This window comes from Cryptotermes secundus, unplaced genomic scaffold, assembly GCF_002891405.2.
Source record: "Cryptotermes secundus unplaced genomic scaffold, Csec_1.0 scaffold1093, whole genome shotgun sequence".
Classification (NCBI taxonomy): Eukaryota; Metazoa; Arthropoda; class Insecta; order Blattodea; family Kalotermitidae; genus Cryptotermes; species Cryptotermes secundus.
This window is the reverse complement of record NW_019740666.1, coordinates 23,637-38,944: the sequence shown is the minus strand read 5'-3', so window position 1 is coordinate 38,944 and position 15,308 is coordinate 23,637. Positions and strand designations below refer to the sequence as shown.

The 15,308-nt window shown below is 36.6% G+C and overlaps 1 protein-coding gene across 4 annotated transcripts in view; it reads left to right on the top strand.

Annotated features, from left to right (window-relative positions):
- Positions 1-15,308, top strand: part of LOC111872575 (syntaxin-binding protein 5) — a gene marked incomplete at its 5' end in the record, with an annotated part of 121,891 nt that overhangs the window by 93,158 nt on the left and 13,425 nt on the right. For 3 of the 4 annotated variants that reach the window (XM_023866626.2, XM_023866627.2, XM_023866625.2), the window contains 3 exon segments: positions 2,579-2,662; positions 11,907-12,002; positions 13,111-13,235. In XM_023866626.2, coding sequence (XP_023722394.2) covers positions 2,579-2,662; positions 11,907-12,002; positions 13,111-13,235 — 305 coding nt within the window. 4 annotated transcript variants of the gene reach the window in all.

The following is a 15,308-nucleotide window of genomic DNA, read 5'->3' as shown; positions in this document are numbered from 1 at the left end:
GCACCGCGGTTACCTCACGCTGTCTTATGTCACCGCGCGTTGCGCGTTACATTACCATACCGAAGGGGGAGGGGAGCGCTGACTCATCCGCCACGTCACTGCTGGTGGGGGGGTTCTCCGTTGCGCAACATGTCACACTGGTTGTAACTGCCGGAGAACAGATGCTGCAAGAACAGCCTCCGAAGCAAAGGAACGGGGATGCACCGTTAGGCTATTCGGGATGAACAGCCTTAAGGAGGGAGCAGTGTGACATGTTGCGCAAAGGAGAACCCCCTCCACCAGCAGTGACATGGCGGATGAGTCAGTGCTCCCCTCGGCCCCTCCGCACGGTAACGTAACGCGCAACGCGCGGTGGCGTAAGACGGCGTGAGGTAACAGCGTTGCTTCGTAATAGGCACACACAGCCACTATATAAGAGACCTGCGCCGCCTGCGGGCAGAGTTGTAATGTGGCCATCGCCGAGTTTAGTAGTAGTCGAGCCAATGTGTTATCAAGAGTTCTCAAGGCAGCAGCCTGCGAGTTGAGTTGGAATAGAGCAGCCGTCGTGGAAAGAAGAACCGGACGTATGTGTAACTGTGTAATTGGGAGTATGTAACACAGGGACACTTACATAGCTCCCCTACTGTAAACGTGTAGACTACTGAAGATAGAGTGAACTGATTTGCGAATAGGGTTATAAATTGTGAAACCCCGCAAGAGTATTAACAGATTATTGCAATTAGGGTTATAAAGTGTGAAACCCCGCAACTATGTTATAATTAATTGTAGCCGTTACATGTAGGTTGTTGAATAAACCAATTAACAATCCGTACTGCGTCTTCAGTAACGGAAACACGTTACAATATATATATATATACTCGTAACACAATATCAAATATCAAATCTGCTTACACTTGTTCTCAAAGTGGGGCATGAAATTTGTGAAATGTTTTAAGGGGGTTGCAACATATAAAAGTTTGGGAACCTCTGCGCTAGACAGTTTGGTCATACTGCCATGCTTGGTCTTCTGGTCTTTGGTAATGGCATTTACATCACAACAGATTGAATGGTTATACTGTCATGACTCAGTCTTCTGAAATTGGATATTTGCACTTCCTTGACACCATTCAAGGTTCTACACTCTATTAAAAGAGTATGATTAATAAAGGGCTAATCCAAAGGGAAGCACAATAGATCATTGAAGGTCGCAGTGTGGGGGCCGGTTTCTATGGCCCACCCCTTACATACATACATACATTCCTTCACACCATACCTAATGGTATGCAGCTATAATTCATTCTTCTGGATTTAAATACTGGCATTTCCTTTGCACCATATGCGACACTTATTACCCAGTGACTCCATCTTTTGGAATTGCGGGTCTGAATGGAATAAGGACCTATCCCAGTTGACAGTGAGTGTTTAGTCTTGTATGGAGGTTGCTGTTCAGTAGTGTGGGAAAACACTTTGCAGCAAGTAGCAATGCTTTTGTTTAATTACAGGGACGGAAACCAACAGATGCAGTGACTGTTTCATTGATACCTTTCTCTAAGCTGTTGAGGAACTTGTTAAACCTGGCCATTGCCATAAATATGCATTAGAGCAGTCCAGATGTCTAGAATAAACTGTTTCCTGTCTCAGCTACAATACACAAATTCTGTAATATTTTGGGTTATAATGTACCTTGGTTTAATTTTTACAATAACTGTAAGTAATAATTTTTCAATTTTCAGGTGACAGCATTAATTTCATTACAAATACCCCACAACACAAAAAAGTTTTAATCTTAATTATTAATAATGAAATTTTTCCGTTAAAGTGGCATGAAAACCAGTGCTCCCAGGGGAACAAACTTCTTTGTTTATTCATATTACCCTGTATGTGGTTCTTGCTGTCAATATGTAATAATTTCAGTATAATTTTTTAATTTCAAGTTTGTTTACAACTTTCAGTAAATTTCATGTGTTCCTATAAATTTTATCAGGTTCAAATCTGTCTCATGCTATTAATATCTTACATAAAGTTACAAAGAGAAGGGAAGGTCCAAAACTTTTGAACCATAAACATATACACATGTGCCCAGGCAAAAAGAGGGAATGAAATTGTTTGTCTATCCTAAGGATCTCCTTGGTGCCATAACATTCTCAATTAAGTCCTAAGGTGGATGGAAGTTTCAGACTCTCTTGTCATTTGTCTCATGTGGCCTTCATTCAGTATTGTTCTAATTTTATTGTCTATTCTTAGCTTCATATTAGTTTCCTTCATCACTTACTATTTTTACACTTTTAAATTTTGTTTGAGCAATTGTTTTGCCATGAGTGTGCATTTGAATCATTAAATTATTTATTCATTTTTAATTAATTAACAAAATACTCTATGTCAATAATCACATATTTAAGCCACAATCTATCTTTTGCTCACAGAAGCCACCTCTACAGCTGCAGCCTATTAATGGTAGATAACATAGGGATTTGCATATGCATGTTCTTAACACATTCCTTACCCGTCACTAAAATGATAATCTGGGAATACAGTAATGTTGAACATATCTAACCAACCCTTCAATCTTTTCTCTCTTTTGTTTTCTTCCTCTTAACAGTTTTCAGACAACCAAACAAGGCATTGTAGACCCTATGTTATCCATTTGGGGCCAACAGATGTTTGTTAACGAAGACACAGACCAGTAAGTCGACACAGATACAGTATATACGCTGTATAATGTTTTCACTGGGGGAAGGCCTGATCTTCAGAATCAGTGTTACAAACTGAATTGATCGTACTAAGTGGCATATTTTATAGCGGTCTTAAATTTATGTTATGTTTCGTGAACAATTTTAAAATATTGAGAAAGTTTATAATTATTTTCTGTTTATTTGTTTGCTTATGCATTTAAGCAGTACACTTGTTCTGTGATAGACATGTTATGATTTAGTTTTTCCAGTGGCATTTCCAGTGTCTTATCAATTGAATGTGAATGGTGTTGATGACATAAGGCTGCTGGAAATACATACAGCTGAGCCTTTTAACACCTGAGCTCAATTCTTTTGAGGTTGAAATTGCTAATGGAAAGTTGAAAAGGTATATATGTTGGCTGATATTGATAAAATATTTGTAGAATTTATTTGAGCACCCTGTTCTTAAATATGTTCAACTTTCTTTCCTTAAAGTGAAGGATCAGGGCTTGCATACATGCAAAGCAACATGTAAAACAATGTCTATTTTATTATGTACTCATTTTGATGTTTTTAACTATGTACAAAATTTTATCAAACATTCTTTTCTCAAGGTTAACTTTATATGCACACAAAATTATTTTACTAACTTCACCGACAGGCGGCGGTCGCTTGGTCAGTATAGTTTGTTTGCTGAATAAGACCACTGACTTTCGTTTTGATCATTATTATAGGTTTTGATGCAGAAGATCAACTACTGACAATATTTTTTGCATTAAACAACGTTAAATTTTGTTATGCACAGATCTATAACCCTGATTTACATGAGGTTAAATTGAATATCATGAAATGGCCCCAAAAAGCTCGTTCTGCAAAGAATTGATACATGAACATAAAATATAGATCCAATGAACTCGTATTTGAAGTGTGTTTTGATATGTTGGATGAATAACGAACTGCAATGAAAGATTAATTTGGCTCTTTGTACTGTCACTGAAGTTAGGTCAGCATTGCAGCAGTTGACTTTTGTCTGCAATGTGTGAACATCAAGTTCCATTAACACCACTAGTATACTGTCATATATAAGTCTGAATTGTATAGTGATTATTTTCCATGCTGTGACAGTATTAGTCATGAATGTGGATCATAAGGATGCATATATTTAGTACTAAAGCAATGAAATTAGAAGCTGTCTACTTCTTTTAAATACATATCATGGACTTCATCTTGTTCACTGTGTTTGTTAGGGATGACTGGAAGTTAATTATAACACTTGTATTGTAAAAAAACTATTCTAAGCGTAAAAAAGCATTTATATTATGATACAGTGGCCTTCCTCCAATTAAAACACTATAAACATCATGTGAACAGTTCATAACAGTCAGTTCTACACATTAGGATGCGTGGGACATTCAACTCCCAAACAGTTTCTCCTGTGTGTTTTATTTCAGCTTGAAGCATGTGTGTGAATAATTTGGAAGTAACAGTTTTGAGTAGTCAGACATCAAACAAATGAGCATGCATGTATGCACACAAAAATACTAACTTACATTTTGCAATTCCAGTGTTGCTTTTATTTGTATATTTATGAATGCAAGAATATTTATTTAAGTGTTGCTTCTTGTGATAATGCTTATATGGAAATTGTAATTTTTATGTTCAGTTTTCAGTCTAATTGCTTGCTGCAGGGCTGAGCAAAATGTTAGTCATTGTCTCCTGATGGAGTGCAACCCAGTTTTGGCTGGATTGCCAGTGTGTGGGTGAACAGTAGTATTTGTTTTACTTTTAGGAGTTTCAGAAGTTAGTTTATGAAGCCTGATGAGCAAAAAATATATCCATACCTCAGAAAAGTTACTTTCTGCTTACCATCCTTTTTTGGTTCTGCTCACGTATATGAACCAGCTTTCTTGAATATGAATGTCATCAGGGCAAAATATTGCTCCCCTCTCACAGGCGAACATTTGGGCTCATATTTAAGGTTATCAATTAGCCATTGAAATTAAAAAAAATAATGGATGAATGTGGTATAAGTCTTCTTAACCTTCTTAATTAAATGTGTTTCTGTGGGTCTCATGTTATTTTATATTAGTACAGAATTTTTATTTAAAAAAACATGCTTTTATTCTTAAAATTTCATGTTAGTAAAATTATTATATTATGTAAGTTGTTATATTTATCCTGAAAAAATGGTTGATATTTTAGCTTTAAGCAGGATTTAACTTATGAAACCTATGATTTTATACAGTCTTATTAAATGCTAAGAAAATATATGTTAAATGAAACAAATAAGTGGACCACAGAGTTCTGGACAAATTTGGAAGTATATGCATTATGCAAAAATCTGCCCAGCCCTAGCATATTGATAAGCAGCCTCAATACATCTTTTCTCCTGAGCATGTTTTAGTGTGTTTTCTTCCATAATTTGTTAATATAGTGAATGAATTTATAGGATGAATTCTCTCTAGGTTAAAGAGTACCACAACCAAAATGCATTAATGTATTATTTTACTGTGTTTAAGGCCCTATTCTTCTAAAACACGTTTAGCGTAGTTCTTACTTATCATTGCTGATGTTACATGTTTATGTGATTTCTGGCAACAATATAAGAAACATGCTAAGAATTCTTAAATATACTCAGAATCACAGTTTGCTGATAACAAAAGCAATCATAATGACTTTGATTCCATGAAAACAAAGGAGAAGTAACAGTATATTTTTTTATCTCTGTAAATACATGGATTTGGAACCAATTTGTTTTTCAAAATTTATAGAGATGTGTGGAGCATACTGACGTCTTCCTTCTTTTGAAGCATGTGATGTATTAGTACTAAGTATGCTATGAATCAGATTGCTACACTTTTATTCATAAAATGACACTGGATGCCATTGCTCATCTGTTACGGTTGTAACTGCAGTTATGTATCGCAGAGTGTGGGGCTGCCTAACATCATTACCTCTCATCCTATTTCTTATGCTATCCATACAGTTCTAGATGTAAACTCACTTAAGAAGTGAGCTGTGGCTGTTTAATGCTGCTTCTTTCCTGCCAACCTGAATTTCCTTCATATTGGTTTTTACAAAAAGATTATAGAATGCTGATTCTTTCGTAATGGCACTTACATAGTAGAGTATGATAGTTCTGAGACAAGTAACTGGTGTCCCTTCAAACACAAAGGAATTTTCTGCACATCCATATCCAGAGTTTTAACTACAATGGGCAAATTTTAACAAACATGCTTTGTTGTGGCTGTGAATCTGACATACTGGCAAAGTCCAAGCAAGTGAGGAAGAGGCTACCTCTGTCTTAATTGATTGAATCAATGCAGTTTTATCATCAATTACTGCAGTCAAATGGGTAGCTTTGCTGATTCCAATTTGGTAAGTCCCAGGTTCAAATCTAAGCCTAAGGACTGGCTAGCATGAGGATTTACTTGGTTTTCCTCCATCACTCCAGCCACATGTTTGGATAATATCTTATTTGCACATCCTTTTGATTCCTTATTTACTAATCATCTTGCCATTTTGTACTATAAGGTCAGAACTATGGACATTGTCATTAAATCCTTTGACCCAGTAAAGTTGTTATGGTGCAGTATTCCAACAAATAACTGTATGCACTGGTTATAGCTAGTACTAACTCTCTGTAGGCTCATCTTCCAACAGTGGTCTCTGTATTGTCAACTGTTGTCATTTACATAAGAAGGATGCTTATGTAGACGAGATTCTTGAAATATGCATTTTGTACTTCTTCAGTATTGGATTTTGAGTGTGTGAAACAGAGCCCTTAGTAAACCATAAATAACTATGATGTAAGTTTTTGTATTGCACATGAGGATTTGAGGCATCATATCAGTTCATTCTACAGAAATGCTGACAAGCTTCATTTCTTACCATGAGGGAACACTGTTCCTTATAAAGAAAGAATTTATTTCCAATGCCATCTAATGGGTTCAGACAGTTTTTCAAATGTAGCACTATTAACATGCAGTTTCAATGCTGTTTTGACTTGCATCTCTTTACTGTCTCTGGTACTCTAGTTCCATTGTGTGAGGTAAAGTGCATTATTCAGGATCTGCTACATAGTATATGTTGGTGCATTATGTTGCATTTGTTGAGATCATATCCTGTATTCTGTGCATGTTAAGCCTGTTGTAACTGGAGCTTCCCCTGTGGAATGCAGTAAATGTGCACAGATGACTCCTAACCAGGCACTTGTATAAGATTCGAGGCTCTCACAGCAGTACTTGGATCATACTCTGCTGGGAAGTGACACTCTGTACTTTGGTACATAGATACCAATGTCTTATAGGAATGTATTGCTTTCATCTTCAATTCTGTGTTGAAGGTAGAGGCAGTAGACCATCTGAAACAGTACCTAGGTACCAAACTACATATCATCACATCCCTGAATACCATAACTGCAAACTTTGTATGTCTCTTTTTACACACACTGTGGATTTGGAGTTTTGATTAATAGCATGTTAGACATTGTCATAAACATGTCTGAAATTTAAGTAGCATGATACTCTGGACATAATGTTTGTCAGTTACAGGAATGTTAGTTTTAATTATCATGAAAGCTTAAGGAATGTCATATGCACTTTTGCATTTCTTTGTCACAGCTGTTACTATGAAATGTTCTACTTCCATACTGCATAACTTTGTCTCTTTACTTAAAGTTGCAATCTGCTATTAGTGCTTACTATCTTGTATTATTTGCAGTTGTGTGCTAGATTCGTGGACATATGATAAAGTACTAAGATTCATTTATTAGAGAAAAAGTATATTCTCAGCACATCACTATTACATTTTCCAGTATTTACTTAATAATGCCATGTAACATGCATTTGACCAAGAAAAGCAGTTTACTTTATCAGAAGTTTATTGTTCTCATGGCAATGAATATGAAGGTTATCTTCTGACTGTGACAGCATATAATCTGGTAGAAATGCACCATTTCATTCTTCTGCCAAGAAGACTGAGGAAGCAGGTGTCATCAAGCTGTTGAAATCTTTATGTCAGACTACATGATGTCACATTGAAGAAAACGGCAATTTTTAACTTGCTTTATCTTTAACCCTTTCACTGTTAATTAACTCCATGGTGCAGGGTTGTTCTTGGAAACTTGGTGGTTAACTTAGGCAATTGAAAAATTCAATGCTTGTGTAGATCTTGATGATTCATCACCAGATTCACAAACATCTGTCATTTGACTGTGTCCTGAACCAGCAGAATGCTGTCTACATTGTTACACCCTGTTCCTTTAAGATTCACTTTAATATTATCATACCATCCACACTTACTCTTCCCAAGTGGTCTGTTCCCTTGAGATGTTCATTTCTCATCTTCCATGCATAATACTTGCCCAGCAAAGAGTACAAAATAAGAATTCCCTATTATGCAGTGTTCACCCTGTTCTTTTTAATTCCTCTTTCTTATGTCCAGATTACTCCTCTGCATTCTCTTCTGAAACATTCAATTTAGGTACTTACTTTAGGGTGAGAGCTCAAGTTGTATATCCATACAGAACAGTGGATAATACTGTCAAGTGTCACAATGGCTAAAGACAGGGTTCAGATTGGTAATTGTATTTATTAGCCACCCACAGGTCATAACTACAAATAATTATTACATTATTGCTGCCTTACACAATTTACAATCACTCCACCCTAATCTTCTTAGTCTGTTTCCACTGGTCTTCACTATCCATTTCCTCGCCATGAATTTATAACACAGGAACTATGGAAGTCTCACTAAATCACACACTCCCAATATCACTATACTACTACACACACAAAGTCTTCAAATCACATGTTAAGTCTTCACAGGCTTACTTCTTATACTCTTCTATACTGCTTGCTTGCTGTGCTCCTCCAGCTTACCACTGTACCTTAGCTGCTTACTACTCAGCTTAGGAATTCTGCTCACTTATATAGATGCGGTACAGACATGGACCTACAGAAAACACATCACATGATTGCTATCCACCCAGTCCATTAGTGCTCTGGCTGGACCTACAGAAAACATGTCATGTGATTTCTAAGCATTGTTGTGTGATGTCATTGCTCATGTGCAAGCTGCACAAACTCAAAGAAAACACTGCTGCTGTATTGTTGGCTGTGTGTATGTTGTGGGCATTATCTAGCAGTGGATTTACATGTTACAATACCATACTTTTTACATTTATTCTTGGGATTCTTAAAGAATATGTGGGGACAATAAAAGTGAGGACAGTACTGTCAATCATCTGTGTTGTGGGAAATTTATTAATTACCTTTTCTGAATATGGTAATGGAAGTTCTGTTCCGCCCTTGCATGTGGACTGGAACTCAGTATGTGTTTCTATTCATACTTTTTTCTTTCTGTGAGTGTTACAGTAATCTACATTTTTGAGATGTGAGGTTTTCATGGCAGTGAATAGTAAGGTTACTCTCTTCTGGGATGTGATGCTGTGTAGGTACCTTTTATTATTTTGAAAAAAAATAATGTATATACAAAATTTGCCTAGGAAAAGCCCATCCAGCCCTGTGTAGCACATTCTTATAAACATCTTATTCTATCTTAGAGGTCACCCTGTGATTTTTTAATATATCTGATAACTTAAACCCAGAAGATGGATGTAACTACATAATATATAATCTACCCAGAAGATGGCAACACCAGGTTTCTTTGGAACATGGGTTCCTATAGAGTTAAGAGATATATTAAAAAATCGTGGGTCGACCGCTATGACAGAAGAAGATGTTTATAAGACTGTGCTGCAGAGGGCTGAATGGGCATTGCCTAGGTTTTTTGCATATACATTCATTTTTCAAAATAAAAGAAAACATTAGTTCCTATTTACCAAATTACATGGTGTCAGATTCCAGAAGGCTATAATCTTACTCTGTATTTTTCTTTCACCATGTACAACATTGGTTTTGTGCAGTTGAACTGTTAAGCTCACATCAGTGAAAGGGTTCAAAGGTATGCCACTTTTGTCATGGAACTAGTAGACTATATTCACTGTTTCTCAGTGTTGAATGAGGAGAAGTTGAATAACATTCCTCCTGAAAGTTACATGTGCATTATTTTGCAAAGTAAATCTGTTGTTTTTCTATTTTAAAATAATTTCCTTTGTAGTGTGACTGATATTTCTTTCATATTTCGTGAATTTATGGTAGATATGCATGGGTTTGCTTTGAGATTTTAAAGACACGCAAAATAATGTTCAAATTACAGCACAACCCATACAAAACATGTATCTGCTGATATCATACAAACCAGACATTCTGACATCTGGTCCACACAGTAAACAAACGTCTAATGCTACTTCAACAATCACAACTGCTCTAGTATGTGCTGAGTTTCATCATAGATTTGGTTTAGAGAACACATGTCCAATAAGAAACTAAACATTGTACATATTTCTAAAATTTTGTTTCACAGAAAATACTATATGTTGTAATAAAGTAATATCACAGCAATATTTTTAGCATTTAGAACCGTTTTTAACAACTGTGAGTGATATTTTACACTGGAGAATATTGTTGTTACTTTAAATAGGTGAAATCTGTAACTGATTGATTTTCTTCCATCAGTTGTTAAAAATTTTAGGTAGGTACAGTCCAATACATGATTCTTTATCAAATAATAAGTTACATAAATCTCATTCGCAGAGCAGTTTTCCAAAGTTGAGACCATTATATCATTATACAAAACTCCAGTAGAGTGCATTCACACCATCTGGTGGAAGAATGGTAAAGTCAAATTAGCAGTGTCCTAATGACTGGATAATGGTACCCTTAGAATTGAATCTCTTACTCCTTTCATTGGTATGACACATCTCTGTATCTCTGTGTGATGCAACTGGTTGTCAGTTGCAATGAATAATTTCCCATGCCTCTCTCTTGACACAGCTGAAAGATACATTTATATTAATATAGCCTGACTTATTTAAACTGAATTTGAATTTACCAATTTGAAGTTGTTTTCAACACAAGAATTAGCTTTCCACCTAAACATCACACTCTTATATTTTATGTTTACTTAGTTGGGATCGTTCAATCAATATAGTGACTAGGCTGTGAACATGGATGATTGAAGAATCAGATCCCAATTCCTGGCAAAGGCAAGAGATTTTTCTCTTCTGCATAGTGTCCAGACTGTCCCTGGGACCCACCCAGCCCCCTATCCAGCAGGTACTGGGGGTAAAGTGGCTGGAGCATGAAGCTCACCATTCACCTCAGCCTAGTGCCAAGGTTGAGAAAGCTTGGGGCTATATCTCCACTCCCCCATTTCTTCATGTTGTAATTCTTTATTAAGCACAGGGACACTGTTATATGCATTTCATGGCACATAACAGAAGCACATGGAATATGCTTTTGGCCAACAATTTTCTTCACCATAAGCTATGAGAAACACCGTGATGAGACACGGGTAGTTCTGACAGAATGTGAAAGGTTAAAACATAAGGATTCTGTTAATTTTCAGTAGAATTCCGATGTAGGAAGGCAAGTTGTTCAGTGAGGAGCTTGCCAGGATGAATGTCATGGTACCAGTGACAAGATACTCAAATGTTATGTCATTTCCCACATTATATATATGTAGTGAGCTAAAGTACATTTTAACAATCTATATCTCTTTCATTCTTCTGTGGTCCTTCAGTATGATGTAACTTAGCACACACTGGATTCAATGAAGCCATTTCCATATGACATGAACTCAAACACTGACACTTTGTGTGGTTAATGAACCGACGCCCTATTAAGAATATTTAGTTGCAGGGAATATGAATGATATGCAAAGGCAAAATGGATTTTGTTCTTGCAGTGCTTGCTGATCTGTTTTGCTTTAGACTGACTAGTATAATATTTTGTGCATTGTCACTGCATATAACATGTACCTTGTTAAGGTGAGAAAGGCCAAGTTTAAGTTATTTCTATGAAAGTGGTTTACTTGTGAGAAGTAAGTATGTTAAAATGTTCAAGAAAAATTCACCACATTGTTACAAGCTATTTCTGGAATGCTTTTCCAGTGTCTAATTATAAATTATGTGTATTTGTTATTTGTTAGTATACATTTCTGTATTGTAGTATTTTATGTGTTGTTTGCCATCATTCTATATGTTGAATTCACATAATATTCCTTTAGTTGACTTCAGCCTACACTTTATGTTTTTGTGTGTTGTTTGAGTATTTACTATAATTTATAAAATTTGTGTTGTACAGTACTGGTCACTATAGTTACACACATGTAAGAATTGTTGTATTGCAGGATAGCCAGAACTTTCTGCTTCAGTAATCGTGGGCATGGACTGTACTTGTGCTCACCAACAGAAGTACAGAAGTTCACAGTGTCTGCAGACTTCTGGTAAGAATTTTTGTGTTGTGATATATACTTGCAAATTGTGGAAGGACATCTTTGATATGATAAAGCACATTTATTGTAACCTGTCAGTCTGTGTAATTGTGTGGTGGGGGAGTAGCAAGAAGTGACACATTTAACACAATCAGTCACTCCCCCTTCAGATCATTATCATCTTGTAGTGGCTAGGGACTCCTGCTCCTTAACTTCTTGTGGTTCTCCTGCACACCATGATTACATCTATATCTTCTTCCATAATTTTTTTCCCATTCCATTCAATGCAAAAGGAAATGTGAAGTGCAATATATGCAATTGCACAGCATAGAGTTGTTATGATTGGAAATATGAGGGATTTTGTTCAGGGTCGAATGTGACAGTGGTTTTTCCACGGCCTATATTTGTTGTCTTGACAAATTGTGCTGTCTGCGTGAGGCCTGATTATATACTTTATTGGACCAAGGACATATGATGTGTAGTCATAAATTTGTAATGTGTGACATGTTTTATATCCAGCCATACGGGGAAGCGATTGCATCCATGAAGTGAAAATGTAAATGTAAATGTAAGTAGACATTCTCTCTAGCCATCTGTCCTTCCTCCTTTCATTCATTCTTTCTTTCCTACTTCCCTCTTTCTTGTATGTCACCTGCTCCAAACAGACATGGTACTATTTTTCCATGACAGTGTAGCTTTTAGAACAGGTAACATTCTCATCAATTATTATTTATTTTTATGAATAAACATTCACTTCTGCTGAGATTCATTATAACAGCATTTTACTGTATAACACATTAACTCTTGTTCAACATTCTGAGGGTCATGCTGAAAATATCTGTGTCCTTGCTAGTTGCTCCTATCATGTTACAGCCCAATTATGTCATGTTGTATTTTAAGAATTCCCACTTATTTCATAGCATCATATCAAGATGTTAAGAGCCCAAAGGTAATTCCATCCTGATGATGTATCATGAAACCAATTCAGAAAAATTGCCATGAATCTTCTTTAATACTGTGAACAGTCCCTATTTAACAGGCTCGCCACATCACACTAATACTAACCTGTGAACAGGTTAAACTTTTGCTTATTTCAAATACAAATTTTGTTTCATTTCAGTTCAAGCCTTGCAGAAATGGTAGGGGAGCTGTTCCTTCCCCATGACATGCCGGAACCTCCAAAGGAAGGCTTCTTCAAGGGGTTATTTGGTGGTGGTATACGACCCTTGGATAGAGAAGAATTGTGTGAGTTGAGCATTTCCATATGTTGCATTATGTATCACGACAGAACAGCATACTCTAAGGTTACAGTCACTGGACTCATAGTTTTATTTTTAGTGCTCTTGGCAACTAGACTACAGTACTGCATAGTTCCATGATTGGTTTTATGGAAAGAGGCTGGAAGGAAGCAGTCATGGCCTGTTTGAGGTATTGTCCCAGCATTTACCTCAGTGATGATCTAATGATGATGGGCTGAAAAACTATACTACAAGAGATACTGTACTATTTTAATGACAGTAATAAGAGAAGCAAAGAACTTGTATTACCGTGAATTAATAAGTAAATCAAAGAATAAAATACAATCAACCAGGAAGATAATCAATAAAGAAACAGTGATAAATCGACCCATGGACAATATAGTAGAAATCCAAGTGGGGGAAAGTAAACTAAATCCTAATGAATTAGCCAATGCTTTTAATCAGTATTTTACAACAATAGCAGAGAAATTAGTAACTACGAATTTTGATACAGATGAAGCTAATAAATTGCTCAATACTTCCAAATATGATAGTATACCAGAAGTGCCATCAATCCCTGTAACTCTGTGTGTGTGTGTGTGTGTGTGTGCATGCGGGTGTGCGTGTGCGTGTAACTCTTGTTACAGAGTACGGTTTGTTAAAATCCTGAATAGGATTTCCAGCTTTGAGAGAATTTGATGGTAATATAAATATAAATTTTAAGGGAAGTATTAAAGAGCATATCATAATTTATCCAAAGAGAATCTAGGTTAAAGTAACTTAAACCATCATTTGACAAACATTATTCAAAACTGATCTAAAAAGGAGCCTAAACTACAATGTTTGCAGAATTCAAGCCTAATGACTGAAGATAGTCAGAACTGTGTGTGACATGAAACTATTATACAGTTTAGATACAAAATGAAATATCTTAATGAGCTTGCAACAGACCTTGCAAATGAGAATATCAAACGGCTATTAAAGATGAATAAATGGATTTAAGGAGGGTTACCTTCCTAGAAGGCTAGAAAAATCACTGCAGCAATTTCTTCCTCTGACAGAAGCAGAAATTCAGGGTCTCCTTCTTCCAGCTCAAGCCAATCTTGGATATTTTCTTTCTTGGTTTCAGTCTCAAGCTGCCCTCTACATAGTCTGAAATTCCTCCTGCTCCCAAAACCTATGTGTCTTTTAAAGTATTGTGACACGGATGGCGCAACAGGAAGTAGAGGTCATGTGAACTCTGTGTTTCTACGAGTGACATCACGTACCCCAATTCCTATCATTATGCAACGCTTGGTAAACACCCTTCCCCACGAGGCTGTGACATCACGCAACAGACGAGGCCATGCAATGACTGTTGCTAGTCAATCGGTAAACACGACTAGGCGACAAGAAAGCGAGGCGTTTTCCCGTTGTCTGGCTGAGGGTTTATAAGAGAACCACACTGCCTCCACAGTGTGGAGGCGGGATCCAATACATCCACTATGACCCTGCAAGTCATAGGAGGCGATGAAAAGGGAAGTCTCAATTCTGAGACAGTAAAATATAGTCGCGAGTCCCAAGAGACTCGGACCCGAGTAAGACTGCGCTGGCAAGGGCCAGCAGCATATACAAAAGACAGACCCATCCTCTTGTCAGAGAAGGCGCCCCACAGAAACAAGACTGTAACTGTCAAACGGTAATAATTAATATCTATTTGGGGCTCGACACAAAGACTTACTGACATACTGACCGTCAGTCGCCAAAGTCAGTTGAAATATAGCAGCAGCCGCGGGAAGAACTGAACACGTGGTTAGACGATTTGATGTGATAATCTGTGATAGTTTGTGATAACTGAGAAGGTATTGGGAGTGTGTTATTCAGTGACACTTGTGTAACTCCCACATTATTAATACGTGAAGACTACTGAAGATAGTGTGAAGAGTTTTGTGAGTAGGGTTTGTAAAGTGTGTAAACCCGTAACAGTGTTATAAGCATTTGTAGTTACGATTTGTAGGTTGTTAAATAAACCAATTAAAAATCTGAACGGCATCTTTAGTAGCCAAACACATTACAGTATGTACTCAACTGTGAACAGAAT